This window comes from Hippocampus guttulatus, chromosome 19 (assembly GCF_054856545.1).
Source record: "Hippocampus guttulatus isolate MCC_2025c chromosome 19, RoL_Hgut_1.0, whole genome shotgun sequence".
Taxonomy (NCBI): domain Eukaryota; kingdom Metazoa; phylum Chordata; class Actinopteri; order Syngnathiformes; family Syngnathidae; genus Hippocampus; species Hippocampus guttulatus.
Genome location: NC_141279.1, coordinates 8,596,256 through 8,615,452, shown reverse-complemented (window position 1 = coordinate 8,615,452; position 19,197 = coordinate 8,596,256). Strand labels below are relative to the sequence as shown.

Sequence of the window (19,197 nt, the reverse complement as noted above, 5' to 3'; positions counted from 1 at the left end):
TGGATTTTGCGATCAGAACATACGTGACCTATTTTGCAAAACCGCTGTGAATGAATATTTTAGTTTTGTTAATGCGCGAAAACAAAATTGTACGAAAGGAAACACTGGTTGTTGATCTCATAGCATTGCAATGTGATGAGTAATCCTTGAATTGTTTTTGCACTTTGAGCAGAGTTTGGAGTGATTGTTTTTGACAGCTTGTGGAATGAAAACAATCAGATCTTCAGCGATTTGTGCATGTTTTTTGCGCAATTGTTTTGCACTTAAAAGTCGGGGTGGGAGGCAAGTGAAGGGAACTGATATTTTAAAATCATGACATGCCAAACTGAGATTTAAGGAAAGTACAAAAAAAATTTTTATGAATAATCTGAATGCCCCTAAGAGTAAACTTGAACACACTAGTGGGTGATTTATTTATTTTTTAATCGATTGACAGATGTGCAAAGAAGCAGATTTGATCGGTTTGTGTTTGAGGGCCTATTACGGAGCGACACCCAGCTGCGGCATGACTGCGGTTTGCTATTGAACTGCTGCTTTGCATTGTGTGTGCATACGCGCGTGCGTGCGTTCGGGTGGGTGCTGTCAATCTGGCCAGTCCCATGCCCCGCGTCGGCCCAGCTTTGCATTAAACAGTGTTGCTTCCGCATGACTTGGTGACAATACGCCGGCGTTGTCCTCAGATCTGGCAAGGATGAGGGGAGCCCGCTACCGCCCCCCCCCCCCCCCCCCCCCCAGCACCACCACACCAAACCAACCCCCAGGCCCCGATGTCGGCCTCCCACACCGGTCGGTGTCCAGTCAGGCCGAGGCTGATTAGCGGCTCACCTGGCTCTCCGAGGAGCTGGCGTCGTCCCCCAGGAGCTCATTGCGCACCTCGTCACTGTAGGCGATACGTGACCTTTTCTGCCAGGAGGGAGGAAAAAAGAAAAGGGGGGGGTGGGGGGTGGGGGTGGCAAAAAAGAGAAAGACGGTTGAGAAATATTGCTTAGTACCGTTGTTTTTTGTATTGAGAAGAACAAGAAAACGACATTCCTGAAGCACGAGGGCCCCCTAATGGAAGTGGGTGACAAACGAGAAGCACCCCAAAAAAAAAATGTGGACTGACAAAAAACTAAAATCACCTAAAGGGCAGTCAAAACGATTTGAAACTGAAAGCTGAGATTTAGCTAAGCCAAACAGCAGCAGCCCTAAACATGAGGAAAAACATAACATGAATGTCTTGTTGTACGGGAGAGGTCCTTGCTCGGCTGGAGAGTCGAAGGGGGAGCTGTTCTCGCATACGAGGTCAACTCGTGCCACGGGGTGGTGCCCGCACGAGTAAAATCAAATCCTGGAATCATGAAAAGTCTGTGGGACGTTTGTGGTGATATTAGGAGGAAGTAGCACTTGTCAGCACTAAATCTTTTCTTCCAAGAGGAGCACTAGAGGCAGATGGGGGGGGGGGGGGGGGGTGACTGTCAACGCTGTCTTCCCAGTGCAGCGGCAGCCTCTGTGATAACGCCAATGCTGGGACTCAGACAGGGAATAATTCATCAGCCACTGGTCCGTACACACACACACGTGACAAAAATAAGACACCTGCAGGAGTGGGTTGGCAATGTAGAGTGTGTTTACAGACGGGTGCCCCGTGGAAAAACAACTTGTCGGCGTGCCCTCCTAAACCGAGCGTGTGGCGACAGACAGCACGGGCGCTAAAGTGTTTACTCAGCCGCATTCGCTCGCACCACCAACAACCAACCCCCCTGCCCCAACAAAGCCCACCCTGCTCTGCTTCACTGCTGTTTTTGCAAAAAAATATCAAAAGATAAACAGGCTGACAGGACGATTTCTTTCGTAGGCGGGCATTTTGCTGCATTAACTTTTCATTTGAAATGAGCTGAAAATTGAGCAGAAAGGGACGCAAATGACTTGTTCATGAAGGTCATCAAATAGAGGCCAGGTATCAATTTGGATTAGAAATCTGAAATTTTTGTCATTAAAAAAAAAGTATTAGTCATAGATTATCAAAATAAATCACAACATTTTGAGGGTAAGATCATTTTTACTTTTGTTTGATTTTATTGACTATATATCTAAAATTAAATGGGGTCACGTTTTTAAAAAGTTACAAAAAATTGCTTATCTCATCGAAACAAAACAAAATATATTTTTAGAGATTAAGTCCTTTTTTAATTTCATAAATGTTGAATATTTTGGTGAATTTGGGTCATATTTTCAAGACAAAAGGGAATATTTTTTAGAGGGAGAGAAAAAAGTCCACAAATTTAGCGGACACTACGTCCAATTTCACAAATCAAGTAAGCAACAACGGCGTGAATTTGCAAAAGGCGCTCCTGATTTTGCAGGCGAATCAAGAAACAGAGACCCCAAAACAAAAACAAAAAAAAACACCCACGTATTGCATTTAAGTGGAGATTCATCCTAAAGAGCCTGGGTGCAACTTCGGGGGAGCGCCGACTTGCAGCCGTAATTGAGACGAAGGAGCGTCGCGAGTGCCATTGATTCCGATGTCTTCAAAAACAACAAACGTGTTTCTAAATAGCTGTTTGTGTGTGAAGCACTTCCGCAATGCGACGGGTAACTAAAGCAAAACGGTACAAAAGGGCGGGGAAATGTCAGCGCAATGAAAGCGCCGCCGCCGCGCTCGCGGGCGCACGGGGGAAACGGTGGCGGGTTTTTCCGATTCCCCCTCTGGAAAACAACACCTCCCCGCAATGATTAGCACCTTGCCATTTCATGTCAAACATCAACGACGTGTGCCGCCGTAATACGCTGACACGTTTGATAATAAGCAGACAAAAATGTGCATTTGCTGCTGGAAACCTTCAAAATATGAATACGAGTTGAAAATAACGGGAGGCAATCATCCTCGGAGGCTACAGTTTTCATTTCGTGTCGTCTTTTTCCAATTGGGTTGTAAAGGTCAAAGGTCATTTAATGCATTGATCTCAAGTTTCATGTCTCGACGTCACAAACGCCTGCCGTTTGACCTGGGGTGTGTAGACTTTTCATATCCCATGTAAATGGATACACAGCCAGCATCTTTAAATAAAATCAGGCTTTGTCATCTAAAAAAGAATGGTCGCTTATTCCCGAGATTAAGGGAGGAGCAGGCTTTTTTTTTTTTTTTTGGAATCCTTTTCAAAGGTCTGTCTTTTGTCACATTTCTAATCTTGGGTGAACATTTTCGCATCTTATTCCCACAGGCGCACACGCGAGAACGGTACAAAGGTACTTCTTGAACTTGATGCAAACGCCGTCAAAACAGTGCAGGTGTTGGTGTCCTGTCAGGAAGTGGGGGGGGGGGGGGGGGACACATCTTCGTCACCCATCAAAACATAATTACATATGCATGCAGAACATTCACACCAGATATGCTAATCCATTTTGCATAATCCTCTGTGTGTATTATCTCATTATCATAACATGTTTCAACTTTTTTTTTTTCATATATTTGAGAAGTCGCAATCTGCCAATAAAGTCCTACGTCCTTTATTTTCAAGAAGAAAGGAAAGTTTTTGGGGGGGATGAAATTGTATTTTTAGATAATCTTTTTCTTATGTAAAAAAAGTTGCGCTTTTGAGAAAAGTCTTTATTTTATGCGATTTTTTTGTGTCCTGTTTTCTAGATTTAAAAAAAATATCAAACAAAACAGAATTAAGTCCGATTTTTTTTTTCAAGTGAAATTTTCTTTCACAAAATTGACAATTATATATATTTGGGAGGAAAAATAACAATAAGAAAAAAAGAAAAATAAGTCAATGTAGATTCTGTTTTATCTTGATTTTTTAAATGTTATTTTTCTTGGGGGGGGGGGTTGAATACAAGACATGTCTATTAAAAAAAAAAAAAAAAACAGAGGCAGAGTGTAATGAGGGGCCCCCGAAGTTCCATGCTCTGTTTGGCCAGCAGGCATGACGTGAAGTGCAATTAAGCCATTTCGCTGCAAGGTGGCATCTTCCCTCGCTTCCCGGCAGGAAGACCAAGAGGAGGGAGGACGTGGCGGAAAAGCGCCGCAAGTCAGCAAATGGAAAAAAAAAAAAAAGAGAGAGAGAGAGGATTTTCTTAATTCCAATGTTACGCCTTCAGACAACTTTCTTTTCTCATACACTATTGGATTCTTACATACAAATAATTATTTTTGAATTATGAAACATTTGTCTTTCCTATTTGTTCTTGAAAAATAGACACAGTTTCTTCAAAATCAGATTCAGCTGTCTATTTAAAAAAAAAGAAGCAGATTTCTGTCGAGAAAATATATGCCTTTAATCTTTTTTTTAATCCTTCTTTTCCAATGTGGCCCTTTTTACTTCCTTTCCGCCATCCAAAGTGGAAATCGAGCAGCGCAATACAGTGAAGCACAAGCTTGAATATTTTTTTCTCCTCGCACAGGAGGGTGTCGTTTGTTTTATTTCCGTCTTTGCCAACTTCCTTTGCTTCGCTCGCACGAGGGGCTACTGTACACGGAAAATAAGAAAAAAAAAAAGAGAGAGACAGAGAGAGCGCGAGCGTCCTTTGGAAAGAAAGGCGACACACGGCAGAGAAAAGAGGAGCCGGGTGCCTCAGATAACAGCATGGGGGCCCCTCTCATTAGCTCACAGGTTGGCGCCTTTGGTGGCTTTCCACTCGACGCCTTCAATGTGTTCACTCTCCTTCCATGAAAACGCAAAAAGTGTGTCACCCAACAACAACAAAATAAGCGCGCTAAGAGTGAGGTGAGAAGTCTTTTTGGGGGGGGGGAATTGCGTTTGCTTGAAGGCATCCATTTCACTTAAAATGACCACCATCCATCAAAGATGGAGTAAACAGTGTCCCTGGGGGGTCCAAAGGGTGACAAGGGGTGGGGGTGGGGAGGGGGGGCTTTGAAGCTCGGGCCTCTGTGATAGCAGCAAGCCGTCGAGTCATTTGAGCGGCCCGAAGACGACGACGGCGGCGGCGAGGAGTGCGGACCCAACAAAAAGGGAGCAAATTGATGGAGGGCTTTGATTGTAGGAGCTCTCCAAGGCTTGGTTGGGGGGGCTCTCCATTCCACCTCACATTAAAATATGGTGGTGCGCCTAATGAAAAATCAAAGGTGGCCCGTTTTTGCTGCCTCCTCGCCGCGGTTGTGCGGTAGGGACGTGTAAAGGCGAGAGAGGAACACGGACGAATGGGGGGGGGGGGGGGGGGGGACTGCCGGTGCGAAAGACAGGCAGACTGCGTCGATTCGCAGGATGGAATCGATAGAGCACAGCCGTCAGGGGGGAAATGGGGGGGTTTGTGGGGGAATAAAGTGGGCCTCCCCAGGTTAGCACCGGAGAGAAAGGTGAGATTACAGCAAAGTGGAGGAGGGATTTTCCTGACAGGCTACCTGGCAAGCCCAGCAACCAAGCGGCCCATTAGCCTGTGGCTACCTACACAAGGCTCACCAAACACCTCCCCCTCCTTGCCCGACACCTCCACACAAAACTGCGCACACACACACACACGTTTAGTTTTTTTGTCGAAAGAAATACCTTCACTTTTAACCCATTGCTCCACTTTGGAATGAGGCTTACTTCTGACCTCCACTTGTGATTCATTTTTGTTTGATGTCTATTCTCAGCCTCTTACCTAAAATTGAAAACTGTCATAAAAGAAAAAAAAAGAGCTAGACACAAAAGGCGGGCGAGTTGGTCTGGGTTTTATTTTTATCGCAAAATGAGAAATATTTATTTTTCTTAAAAATGTATGACTTGCTGAAACAAACATATGCCTGTTTTTCTCAAGAGATAATATCAAAAAATGGTGGCAAATAATTGGTTTCTGACGGGCAAATGCCGCTTTTGTTTGCAAAATCTTTTTCAATCAAGAAAACTTTTTGTCAGGAAATATACAATTTCTTCATCATGAAAATATTGTCACCTAATAACATAGTCGCCCAAGTCATATTTGAAGTATCAATCACGACTATGTAACTCAAAAACAGACATTGTTATGAAGAAAAAAATAATAATAAAAAATAACCCCCCCACACACAACTTTTAACTTTCAAGTATTGACATGAATAAATACACTAGACACTACAGTGGACTGGACTTTCTGGGAAATAAAGCGCTTTGGAAGGAGACTTACTTTTGACCTCCATTTGCGATTCATTTTTAGTTTGATGTCTGTTCGCGGGCTCTTATCTAAAATTGAAAACTGTCGTGAAAAAAAAAAAGGGAAAAAAAGCGAGACACAAAAGGCGGACGACTCGGCCTGCCGGTGTGTGTGTGCAGTGGACATGGACTCGCCGAAGACTATCTTGCCTTTTCTTGTAACGTGACAATTGTCGCTGGCCAATGGCAGACTTGATTAGCACAAGAATACGACGGGACTTAGCCAGATGATTATCGCTAACATATTGAGGTGTTACTTTGTTATTTCACATGGCGGGGGACGCATTCACATGCTGATGAGAACACCGTCCCCTCCCCCGAGCACACGCACGCTTGGACAAGCCTCCAATATGCAGAGTCCTGAACCACCCGAGCACTTTCCCGGGAGTCCTCGGGCCTTGTCATGGAATTTGCAAAACAAAAAAAGAAGACATTGTCATGGCAGTATTCAAATGTCTAACTCATATTTGAGCATTTTTGGAAAATAAGAACTATATATATATATATATATATATATATATTTATCACGCACAGTGGTGACAAATATATATATATATATATATATATTTATCACGCACAGTGGTGACAATGTAATGTTTGAAAATGACTTGGTCAATTATTTTATTAGGCTAACGACGTGAATAAAGAAATACTAATATGCAAAAAAATTTTGCTTTTTCGTGGTTTTTTTTTTAAGTTGTTGAAAATGTCTGACTTGCAGTCATGTTTAACTGCTGCAATGGAATTTTTACATTTTCGGAAAATGTTCAAATATGATTTTGGTAGCTATGCGATTAGCTACACTGTTTTTAATCAAAAACGATCAATTATTCTGAAAAAGAAGTGCAAATTTATATCTCTTGTTGCACAAAAAAAATCTAATTATTAATGCTGTCTTATGGTAATAAGTACTCTAAAGCCTGCTGATTTTTTTTTTTTTAAAGTAACACAGCGAACTCATCTTGTACAACGTATTTGCGGTCAAGGAAGTGTCAGAATCAACTGTGGCGGGGAGGAAAAAAAACTGAGCCAATTTAACTTAAGCAAAAATATGTTATACACACATGCACATACATATATATATGCGCATGAACCCTTCTGTTGTTCTCCTTCTGTTCAAGCAAAATTCCAATGCCTTGAAAAACAGCGATAGAGAAGCCAATGATTCATAATATATTTCATGAATACTTCATGAATCCTCCATACTTAAGCCAGTCTTGGAGGGAGGGGGAAAAAAAAAAAAAAGAACATTGTCACCTATTCTAGTACCCGCTTGTCAGCACATCACTGGGGAGCGGGTGTCACATGTCACTTCTGGTTTACGGCGCTGCGCGGGACGGGCTGCAGACACCGGGGGTAGGATGGCGAAGAAGAAAGTGATGCGCTAGAAGGGGAAGGGGGGGTGAGGAGGAAGGGGATGTTATCATATCATCACCCTGCGTCTTTATGTTTCCCTCCCTTATTATCTGCGCCCTCCCTCCACACTCACGGCAAGTCACTCAATCACACGAGCCCCGAGGACAGCGAGGGGACCATGGGAGGGCCTTTTTTTGTTTTTTGTTTTTTTGCACAGCCAGACGAGCGTCTGAAAGCTATACTGATCGCTGTCAGCCAACGAGTGAGTGTGCGCGACTTTGTGAGATAAGCGAGAGAGGAAGCAAAAGGAGAACGAATTGCGGGCTAACAAACAAACAAGCGGAAAAACGCGGTGGGCCATATAGACAAGTGTCAGCGAGAAGAGATCACGTGATTGAGGATGCGGAAAAGAAACGAAAAGTGGGGGGCGGGAAATTTTACATTACAAACATTAGCGTGTTAGCATAGTTGCCCAAGTCATCTTTGAATGGAAAATACTTTTTACATCGATTTTGGCGGGGAGGGAACAGGAAGTGAAAAATTACATGGGCCAATTATGTTACTAGACTAGCAATATACAACTTTTCCCCCCCAAAAAGATCAACTTTTGTTCTCCGGGTATCAAATCACAAAATATACAGCTTCCATGTCAAGCTACTACAAACAACCAAAACAAGACAGAGAAAGGAGCTTTTGATGGCAAAATGAGAATTGACTTTCAAATTCTAAGCTATTATTATTAATCTTGTGACGACTGTCCGTTAAGAACGTAAAAGGTTTCTTGAATCCTGTCCCGTGCAGTTCGTTAAAATTCATTAAGAGTGACATGCAAAAAAAAGCGTGCTCTGCATCAACACACCCTGCAGTTGTTTGTGCGACACCGTCCTCCATCCCTGCTCTGACCCTCCACTGCCAATCCAATATCAAATCCCACAAAAAGAAATGGAGTCAGCGCGAGCGGGGTGGAGGAAAAAAGGGGCTTATCCCGCAAACTTGCATGTTGTTAAAGATGAGCCCCTGACGACACGACAAATCCGCGCAAAAAGGGAAAGGACGCATGTGTACGACAACAAGATCCGTTTGTTTACATCATAAATCTTGCCTGGCTTTTCATGGTGAGCGGCGAGTGCTTAGACTTTGGTGTCACTGATGGGGCTGCCGAAAAGAGCCAATCTGCTTTGGCTCCTCGGCTGAATTAGAACAAGTGAGGAGGGTTTTTTTTTTTAAAGCACCCAACTCGTGTCGGACTGTCATGTCCGCTGCTGTTTAAGGACGACAGAGGTCAAAACGACGAGAGGCCTTCATCACGGATTACAACAATGTGAGCGTGTAATGGTGAAGAAACTACATCTCGGCTTTCAAATTAAAAGGAAAAAAAAAAATGACATTCAAAACTTTCCATTTTTTTGGTCAAGCCTCCGCAACCTTGACTTGTCCCCGACCGCTAATTAAAAAATGCCCGTGAATATTCATTCATGCCTTAAACAACCCACGAGCACAAAATACTGCGCCAACATCTCAAGAACGTGGCTTTGAGAGCAAGGACTAATAACATGCAGAGGCCAGCTCTAAATCGGATATAATTGAGATGTCATTTTAAAACCCACAAAAAAAAAGGACAAAATGTTATTTCGGTGACATCTCGCAAAATGGCTGTCTTTTAATGCAAAAATCCCACAAAATTGCTGTGACATCCTGCGCTCATAGATCGCATTTCCTCAGACATCAGAAAAATGAAGACATACCTCAAATGAACGCCTCCCATTTCCCATTCATGAACAAAAAAAAAAGTTTACACAACTCAGCAAAGTTGGAAATTGCAAGGACAAGTTGAGCTTTCACATTGCTACATGGCGCCCACTACGCAGATAATCGCATTTCCTCAAATGGCTGTGGGAAATGTGCCATACATACAAGTAAAATAAATACATGCCTGCTTACATTAATATCTGCGTTTTCCCAAAGGGGAAAAATAACGATAGGTAACACAGTAAAGTAGCATGCGATGGCAACTTTTTGCACTTTCACAATGGGCTTGTATTTCCTCAAAATGTGAGGGCCGGGTGCGTCATCCAACTTTGCAAAAATAAACGCCTTCCTCCAACCAATGTTTTTGACGAAGCAGTGACAATCGGCACAACAAATGCCATTGTTTACAGGCAGCGTAAAAGGGGGCAAATCATGAGCTCCTTCCCAGAGCAATTACCGCCATCATGACACAAAGTGCGGCACTTTCCCTCGATCTCTTTGCGAGGAACATTCACCTGGGTCCAGTTGATCGTTAAATGATTTCGTATGCGACCATTTGCACACAAGGGGGGGCTGGGAGGGTGTTTGGCGATATTCATTAAACACAGATTGCGTGGTTGTTGGGCCCATTTGAAAGCTGAAGTTATTTCGAGAAGGTCACGAATGAAACTGATAGAGCGGAAAAAAAGAATACAAAGAAAGTTGCGGAGGGTGAGGGGGGGGGGGGGGCTGGGGGGTCTGCACTAACATTCTATTCACCAGATCCGTCTGTCTGGCAAATAAAGTGCTCCGCATTTCAAGGTTGGGCTTTGGAAAGGCATTAATTACCTCCCTGGGCGGCTTCTTTTTTTTTTTTCCCCCCCAAATGAAAAGGCACAGTCACAGATCCCACTTGACCGTGACTCAAACGCTAAACAACAGAAATGAGCAAAGGGATAGGTGAGCGTAACGGCGCACAGAATGCGACTGAGGCCTCACTGAAGTGAAGTAGGGACGTAAGTGGCGGTAGGGAAGGGTCATCGATGACGCCCAATGCCGGCCATCTTATAGTCAACTCGCACAATGTGACGAAGACAACATGTGGAGCAATAATGACGGCGGATTGAAAAGAAGTGTCTGGATGAAAAAGTATCAGGCTCACAAAGGGGACTTTGGCAGCGCTGCCAAGCTGGAGGTAATCAATGAAATCGCCCGACTTATTGTGAGCGGGAACATTGCGTCCTCGCTTCTCAGGCCGACGCCACCTTGACCGTGGCCCGTCTCGATTTCCCACTTCTGCTGTGTCCATCAATAAGATTCTGCACGCTTTTGTGTTGAATAGCTGCCGACGAACCTTCAACTAAGTGGAGAATGCAAAATAGAAGGAGAAACCTCTTCACAATTTGCTTGTCAAAAGTACACGTTTGTGCGACAGTACAGGATATAGACCTGTGACACAATAACGCCAAAATGTCGCGGGGAAACCTGCGATGGGAAAATATGAAGAACAGTACAGCGATTATGGTCACTTAAAAGTGAGCTTCCGCGACGAGATGGCAACAGCCAACTTAAAAACACTCTGCCACAATCAGCTCACGGGGTATTTTGACCAACTTTCCAAATTAACCGTGGATCCCAAGAAAGTGAGCTTTGCGAAGAAGCGGATGGATGATGTCCATTCGATTCCAGCTTGAAATTAGAGGGGCAGTGATTCTGTCACAACTCGTCGATTTATAGATGAATCAATGACAATCAATTTAATGGTTCAGAGACACTGAAGCAGAAGGAGTGGAAAAAGAGCATCTTTTGGCATTTGAGAGGGTCTGGGTGGAAATGGTTTGCGTTACGAGCAAAGAAATCGAACCCTTAAGTCAAGGTAGCACCGTGCAGGAAGTTGTGCCACTTGAACAAATGACCAAATGATCAATTTTGGCCGAGGGTTTGGTTCCGTGTGCGGCAATAAATGGAGGCAAATTATCTCCCGCAAAGGACATTAGCGTTGCGTTATTTTCACATCTGTTTTACAAAGACGGAAGATCAAGCAGCGCAATAAGAGGATGTCTTTTATGATCAGACATCAAAAAAAGGGACGGTCATTTGCTAAATGGAGCCCAATATTGTCCTTGTCGTGAACCTTCCACAGAAAGTGGGTGGGGGGGTGGGATTCTTGGAGCAATGGTGCCATCAGCTGGAAACAAAGAGGAAGCGGCAAGCAGGGATGCTTAAAACACCCAAAAATCAAAAGGGTTGCAAGAAATGCTTTTTAATATTTTTTTTAACTAGCTTGTGTTGAACACAAGCTCGAAATTTATTACAATATTTTTTCTTCATTTCACTTAACTTAAACTCCATTGAAATTATTTATTGAATCCGACACAAAAAATATTTTTGTGTGTTTCTGATTAAAGACAAAATCATTCCATAATATGAACAGATTATAAAAATAATAATAATTCATTGTATTTTATCCCAAGTATATCATCGTCTTGATCGCCATTGTTTATTTTAATTCTGATTTTTGTTTTTCAATGACATATTCATTCTTGTCATTCTTACTATCATTATTCATGTAGAATGTTTTATGGCTGACATCTCATCGCATTAGACGTAACCAAAAAAAAAAAAAAACAAGCCCGCTCTTGACACCCGATCATTTTAAAAGCAAGAGGAAAAGAAAAAAAATGGGAGTGTTGTTCCCAAGCCGCGGCAGACGTGTGCGGACCCCCGCCGTCCCCGCTGGGACACGGCGACAGGCTCCTTTGAACACGGCGGGCTCTGTTTACCCGATAAATTTGATGAGATTAAGCCAACGTTGGGCCTCCTCTTTGCGTGATCAAAGTGGCGGTTGAGAGGCGCCAGTTTTCTCTGCCTCTGTGAGCAAAGTGCATCCGTCGGCGGCTGCTTTTCATGACAGCCTTTACTTCAGCCATTCTCAAAATGTCCTACAACGGCTCTCTCTGGTGGCAGGCCATTGAATTACTGCCTAAGGACTGTTCAGTTGTGTTTCACCGTTTTGGTGTGTGTTTGTGTGAAAGGGCGTTACCGACGGGCTGGAACAGTTACAGCGGGAAAATTCACAATTGAGAGGTCTCAGGGTTACCGATTGCATTTAGAGGATTTTGGTACAACAAAAAAATGAATTACGAGTACTTACAAAGTCCTTCTCCAGCTTCTCCACCTCCTGCTTGTAGCTCTTCAGGCGACTGTTGTACATGGCACGGCTCTGGACGGGGATCTCCCGCACCTCCAGGTCCATCTGCTCCAACTGCCAAAACACATTCAAAATGAATACGGTGCTTTCGCGTTGTGGATAAGATGGATGGGTGAAATGAAATTAAATATTTTCCTTGAGTTCCTCTTTGAGAGGCAACCTCCAATTTTATGACATTCCTGCTTTATTTTCGTCATTCTTTAATTCCATGGAGAGTTTCCAACTTGGCGAATTTCCAGAATTTTGGTAACCCTTCTCGTACGTCAAGGAAGCACAGAACACGTTTGTGTTCTTGTCAGTATGATTTCATTTACATGTGGCGTGGCATAAACATGACAGCTCTGAAAATAGTCAACTTCAGCAAATGACACAAGCGGCGTGCCGTTAATTAAGCGCGCTCCCGCGTAGATCGCAAGGCGGCGTCACTCATCTTGCCGCCATCAAAGTTGCGACAGAGGAAAACGTCGACAAAAATCTACGCAGATGAGGTGCAAGTGCATTTGATGCATGGCGAAGGCGGCTCTTTTGACTAATCACCGTGACATAACGAGACAATTTGTCTCTTGTCGGGCTTGTTCGCATGACGACTCCTACTCGGTGAGAACGGCTTGAAATGTGTCACGGTGGGTGTCACTTTAAAAAAAAAAAAAAGGACATTAGCGGCGAGTAATCGCGCAAAAGTGGGGAGCCTACTCGACGTTTGACGGGGCGCGGTGACACTCCCGCCCAGTTCGTTATTTCCGAAGTGGAAATGAGCCATCAAAGACGTACCAACTCTCTGACTTCTTCAAGCTGTTTGTCGACATTTAGAACCAGCTGAGTCTTCTCCTCTGAAAGGGAAGAAGAAGAGAACACATATTGATCAGGAGGCGCTTTGTGACAACAGCCCCCGCAAAAAGGTGCCAATGGTGGTGGCGGGTGGGGGTGGAGAAGAAGGGGGAAAAAAAAGCAACACGAGGACACGTTTGAAGCTATATTTACACGCTGCTGGTGCGTTTGCCTGACGCCTCGTAGTTATTGGCGTGCGGGGGAGAGGCCTTTGTTGCATCGACGGGAGAAGCGACGTCGTGTCAGCTCGCCTCGCGAGGCGGGAAAGCGCCGCGTCTCCTCTCACCCTGGAGCTGTTCATCTTCAACAATCGCCCCGTTGAAAACACTTTTGGACTGCTTGTGCCTTTATTTTGGCCAGCGACATCCATTTGAATGATTGCATCATACTGCTCTTCCCTAATTGAGGACATTTGTTGTGATGTTTTCCATGGCGGCAAACCGTAACAAAGGCCAATGTGGCCCTTCCTTATTCCAATACCAAACAGAGGCGGACAGTAAGCAATTCCGTTCCAGACTGAATTCCCAGTTCAACTTGATTTCCAATTATATTCTGCTTTGACTCGATTTCCGATCCAATTAATTTCTGATTCTATTGTTTTAATTTCCTATTTCATATCAGATTCAATGACCAATTAGATTTCAGATCCGTATCCCTGTCACCCTACACTTGATGCGGAATAGCTTGATATGATTACCAATTCAGTTTCTGTTTTAATTTCCAATTTGATTATCTTTTTATTGCTGACCACAGAGGCACGTGTTCTGAACTGCAATCAATACAAACTGAGAAGATTGGATTTGTTGTACAGCACTATTTTCTTTGACTTGAACCCCTTTGTGTTTTAATAATCAATTTATTTGTTCATTTTCATCAATTCATGTTAATTTGCTTGTATCTTTTGTAAGAACTATATTAATATTAGTTATTTTGGTACTTAGGGGTAATTCTCGTCGTGTTCACGTATTGAATCTTATTTTGTCTGACTTGAGTGACTTCAACGTGTAACCTTTGAAGGATATAATGTTAATAGAATAAATCTTATCAGGTGCGAACAGAAAGGTCAATCTTTTGGTCAGAAGTACGATTCATTTACGAGTCAGAGCAAATGACACAAAAAAATAACAAAGAAAGCGACAGAATTAAGAGTCCAAACTACTTAAAAACGTACATTTCCGTTTTGAAATGACGCCATTATGATTTGAAACACTCAAAACGTGAGGCTCCCCCTGCAATCATTAGCTTTCCTCGTCTACCGACGATGAGCATTGCACAAGCTTACCTCCACCCAGCTTGGGAATTCTGCCGATTTTGTTGGTAATTTCCGCCGTAACGGTTCCAAAGTCTTGCTCGTAGGCTTCGAAGTCTGAAGACATTTTGTCGTGTGCGTTTAAATCAAAGTTATCTCGGAGGTTTCAAGCTCACAATAGCAAAACCAGAAGTACTCGGCTATCACTTCCTTGTGTCTCTCTAAAATACATCCGCCAAAGAACTGACTCTGCTCCTTCTCCTGTTTTCCTTTTTTTCTGTCTTTCTTTTTTGTATGACACTACAGATTGTTAATTTGATATCAATCATTTATTATACATTATTTTCAATGAATTCATAATGTCATATGATTATGTTGACGTGTATTGTCAAATATATAATAATTAGTTGATGCCATAGGACAGTAACTTCCAAAAATGTCCGAAACAAACTACGACATGAGAAAAGGTTCCTTTCGCGACACAAACGAAGGCAGAAGAAAAAAACAAGGAAGTGGCCGGCTCGGTCAATTAAACTGACGGCTTTTTCGTTGTCATTCAAACCCAAATATCAGCACAAAGTGTGATTTCGAAATCTGTAAGTAACATTATCGTCTGGCGTTCGTGTAGACTGTCGTAAATTCATTTTTGACGCCTGTCTTGAGCTGCCCGCTCATGTGCTAGCCGACTAGCAAGTGTCGATTGTCATTCGTGACGTTCAACACGGGGTGAAATGGACACACACTTACACAAAAATCGTTACTCCTTCATGCAAAGTGCTTGGTTGATTTGTTTTTCTTTGGCTTGTGTGGCCCGTTGAACCGGTAACTTAGTTTAATTTCAAACGCATCCTCTCTGCTTACAAGAGGCTTCTTGAAAGCAATTTTCAACTTGGATATGTCATTATAGACACAGACCAAAGACTAGATGTAACATTTTGGGCGTTTTTTTTGTCTCTAGATGTCATTCGTACTGTTTCTTCCTTCCAAGATGGGGAGCTGGTGTGTGTCCCAAGCATAGCATCCTCCCAAGAGCACCAGTAGAGGATGTTGCTCACTCTCAGGACGAACAACAAAGGCACACAGGATGTCCTACTAAGACCAGATCATTCCCTTTACTGGGTCACCGGAGGCAGAAGCGTCAAAATATGTGCGCCGTCCTCACCGCTCACTTTGCAAGATAACACCAAATAACCCATTGGACCGTTGTGTTTCAAATAGTCCCTGTTGCATCATCATGATTTTGGTGGCGTGGGACAACTTCCACGAGGTGCGCCGGTTGTGCCACTGGGGGCCGGTCATCGCCCTGTCAGTCATTGCCGTGTGCTCCACGGTGGCAGTGCTGGATTCCATCATCTGGTACTGGCCCCTGGACACGGCCGGCGGCAGCATCAATTTCATCATGCTCCTCAATTGGACCGTCCTCATCCTCTACAACTATTTCAATGCAATGTTCGTCGGGCCGGGGTACATCCCTCTCGGGTGGAAGCCAGTGAGTAAGCGCTCTCAGTGGGGATCATAATGTGAGATTAGCAATCCTTCATTTATTTGTGTACCCCTCTGCTCCACAAACCTCCCAAACAGGAGAACCAAGACGACACGCAGTACTTGCAGTTTTGCAAAGTTTGCCAAGGGTTCAAGGCCCCGAGGTCACACCACTGCCGCAAGTGTAACAGGTACAAGTCACACAACAGGCTGCTTGTGTGATATTTAAAATAATTTGCAGAGGAAATAATGCAATTTATTCCAAATGCATATTCATTTTTGTCATCATTCTTTTACCCTGAAATGTGATAACTCAGACAGATGACAATGTACAGGCGCTACAAAGTGTTTGTTCACTCAGATTTTCTGCAAAAGCAAATTTCAGGACATATTAAGTGTGTTAAATCGCCACAGGTGTGTGATGAAGATGGACCACCACTGCCCATGGATCAACAACTGCTGCGGCCACCGGAATCACGCTTACTTCACCAGCTTCCTGCTGCTGGCCCCGCTCGGCTGCGCCCACGCCGCCGCCATCTTCGTCATGACCATGTACACGCAGCTCTACGAGAGGGTGAGCGAGCGCACCGCCTTAACCCTTTCTAACACCAAACAGTGAAACGCTTCTGTGGACGCCCTTAAAAATGTTAATAATTCCCTATATTGAGAGTTCAATCTGTAAATATATGACAAACTATGATATTTATTTATCTATCTATCTGTTTATTTATTTATTTATTTTACTCAGTGATGGAGTAACTCCCCACTAACGGTGGATTGGCACCGAGTAATTGACACTGCCTAAAAAGGTTTACAATTGCATATAAATGTCACGAGAGGGCGCCAAAGCACTCATTTTCTATTAGACAGGGCCCTGAGCACCATCCTGTGGCCTATTCAGGCATTGCACCATCACCACAAATACAGTGAATTGGAGAGTTTTTCACAAGCGTAAGCGTAAGATAGGTTCGAATTATTTTTACATCTATTCAGCAGTCCAGAAAGATCAATCACTGTGGGTTTCTGTTCAGATCTCCTTCGGCTGGAGCACAGTGAGAATCGACATGAGCGCCGTTCGTCAGAGCCAGCCCCTCATGCCGTTCAGCGTCGCCGCCTTCGCCGGCACACTCTTCGCTTTGGGCCTGGCGCTGGGTACCACCATCGCCGTCGGCATGCTCTTCGTCATACAGGTACGTTGGAATCGGGGGGGGGGCGCGAGCGGCCATATTGTGCTTGCTCGGGTTGAGCGCTGCTCAAGTCAGACTTTTCGATGAATTGTTTTAATTGTTTCCAACGGTTTTGTGGCATTTTTGTTTTGTTGGTGTGCCATGAGATTTTTTTTTCCTCATGTAAAATGCCTGCTTTGGCTAAGTGGTATGTAAATATGTCATTTATTTATTTTCAGATGAAAGTCATCCTTCGAAACAAAACCTCAATCGAGTCCTGGATCGAGGAAAAGGTCAGAATGGTTTTCTTATTATTTTTGCTTCTCAGCATCACAGAACAGATTGTGTTCGATTCAAGAGCTTTCCTTCTTGTGGGAGACGGACCACTAAAAGACCGGGCTTCTCTCCCGGCCGAGCAGGCCAAAGACAGAATACAGCACTACCAAACTGGGGAGGAGTTCATCTTTCCGTACGACCTCGGCAGCCGCTGGCTCAACTTGAAGGAAGTCTTCACGTGGTCGGGGGTGCCCAAAGGAGACGGCATCCTGTGGCCCGTCCACCCCAAGTGTCACCAGCACACCTTAACGGTTAGCTCGCGTTCCTTTTCCCTCCCACCGCGTCCATGTCATGATGGAGTCGGTTTTAATTGTCCTTGCCCCGTTGCCACAGATCGAGCAACTCAAGCAGAAGGCCGACAAACGGGTGAGAAGTGTAAGTACCCGGCGACGATGGGCGGCCAGGCTAGGATCCCTCAAGTGTCGACATTTTTAGGGGCCTGAAGCACCAACCTGGTCGAATAACCAACATTTGTGGTGTGGCTCGCCCAGCAGGTCCAGTACCAGGCGGTAGAGGACTACAATGGCGCTTGCTGCCCAATGACCAAGGGCGTCAAGACCTTTTTCCTGACCCCTTGCACCGAGGAGCCCAGGATACCCTTACAACGGGGGGATACCATCCTGGCCACCCGTGGCACCAAGTGAGTCTCACTTGCTCTTGGCTTTAAGGAGACATCTATTCTCTACATCCTCTGTCGTACATTATTATTGACATGCGTTTATGTGTGAACTTTTCTGCTCCGTCAATTGAATTTCTCTCAAATGAATAAAGCATCTCTTTCTCTTCTTTAGGTGGTGGATGTATGGAGACAAAGTCTTAAATGAGGAGCAAACAAGAGGTAAGAACAACAACAAAATGAGTCATGTGACAGCAGCTCATAGCTGCATAGCCACTGTCGTTGTGGATGTAACAAGGGTTCATGATTGTGCACATGCTACATGCAAAGTGTTGATGCTGTTATGTTTTGAGTCCTTTGCTGCCATTTTCTGGCATCCATACGCATTTACAAACCTCCTTGAGGCAGTCTTTAATTTGTGGGTTTTCGCGATCGGCGGGGTTCACTGTATTTGAACCGATACCGAAACTATCTTTCATTTCCAGCGGGAGAGCGCATCCGCGGATGGTTTCCCCGGCGATGCGTGGAGAAGTGCCATTACGACACCGCCGCCGTCAACAGCGCCGCCGATAAGAAAGCCAACTAATACGGTTGTCCACTCCCGTATGACACTGTCACTCCGGGTGCTACAGATCTCGCTGCGTACATATTCTGGTCAACATACATTTTGATACTGACTTGAATTTGTCAAAACAAAACAAAAAAACCTTACTGAGCATCATTCACGTGAGTTGAAGAAGAGTTTGAATTTCAACAAAGCTTTAATGTGACTTGAATTTTGTTCTTTTTTTACACGTGCCAATGTTGTGCATATTATGCTAATTATGCAACGCCTCTGCTGCCCCAGCCGGCCACCTCCCAGGGCCAGTCATGCAACTCTTTCTACTACTGTAGCCCAATAAGTTGTGCTTGATTTGTTTTCAATTATGTTTTGTAAAAACAAGCTGTTTGCCTCAAAACGATTTCGAAACATTCTCAGAGACTCTTTGTATTTGTCAATAATTATGTCATATCTCTCAACTTGCAACCAATATTGGTCACATGTTTTCCTTCCTGCCATTTTCTCTTGCGCTTGTCCTCGTTAGGATGAGGCTGGATCTGATCCC

The 19,197-nt window shown here is 44.1% G+C and overlaps 2 protein-coding genes across 7 annotated transcripts in view; one reads left to right on the top strand and one right to left on the bottom strand.

Annotated features, from left to right (window-relative positions):
• The window catches only part of vti1a (vesicle transport through interaction with t-SNAREs 1A), a 70,290-nt gene extending 55,592 nt beyond the window's left edge, over positions 1 to 14,698 (bottom strand). For all 4 annotated transcript variants that reach the window (XM_086099408.1, XM_086099406.1, XM_086099409.1 and 1 more), the window contains exons 1-4: positions 14,525 to 14,698; positions 13,186 to 13,244; positions 12,358 to 12,468; positions 826 to 903 (exon numbers count right to left, since the gene is read on the bottom strand). In XM_086099408.1, the coding sequence (XP_085955534.1) occupies positions 826 to 903; positions 12,358 to 12,468; positions 13,186 to 13,244; positions 14,525 to 14,618 (342 nt within the window). In that variant the 5' untranslated portion in view covers positions 14,619 to 14,698. The remainder of the gene's footprint in view (positions 1 to 825; positions 904 to 12,357; positions 12,469 to 13,185; positions 13,245 to 14,524) is intronic.
• A 265-nt stretch (positions 14,699 to 14,963) lies between these two features.
• On the top strand, positions 14,964 to 19,065 carry zdhhc6 (zDHHC palmitoyltransferase 6). 3 transcript variants are annotated; one of them, XM_086138007.1, is made up of 12 exons: positions 14,964 to 15,087; positions 15,450 to 15,638; positions 15,710 to 15,980; positions 16,073 to 16,164; positions 16,388 to 16,547; positions 17,005 to 17,163; positions 17,379 to 17,432; positions 17,559 to 17,726; positions 17,809 to 17,850; positions 17,967 to 18,115; positions 18,267 to 18,313; positions 18,577 to 19,065. In XM_086138007.1, exons 3-12 carry the CDS (start codon positions 15,726 to 15,728, stop codon positions 18,675 to 18,677), a joined length of 1,227 nt encoding a protein of 408 aa, XP_085994133.1. In that variant the 5' UTR covers positions 14,964 to 15,087; positions 15,450 to 15,638; positions 15,710 to 15,725; the 3' UTR covers positions 18,678 to 19,065. The 3 variants fall into 3 exon arrangements, with proteins under 3 accessions (XP_085994133.1, XP_085994136.1, XP_085994134.1); XM_086138010.1 differs by having other exon boundaries at positions 15,450 to 15,980; positions 17,970 to 18,115; XM_086138008.1 differs by having other exon boundaries at positions 14,970 to 15,087; positions 15,480 to 15,980.
• Positions 19,066 to 19,197: the final 132 nt, after the last annotated feature.

Excerpts from the sequence above, each read along its gene's own strand:
- zdhhc6 (XM_086138007.1), top strand. The coding sequence starts at position 15,726 with ATGATTTTGGTGGCGTGGGACAACTTCCACGAGGTGCGCCGGTTGTGC. Across the intron at positions 17,433-17,558 it reads AGTCCTGGATCGAGGAAAAG|GCCAAAGACAGAATACAGCA; the intron begins GTCAGAATGGTT and ends CCGGCCGAGCAG. Across the intron at positions 17,851-17,966 it reads CCGACAAACGGGTGAGAAGT|CAGGTCCAGTACCAGGCGGT; the intron begins GTAAGTACCCGG and ends TGGCTCGCCCAG.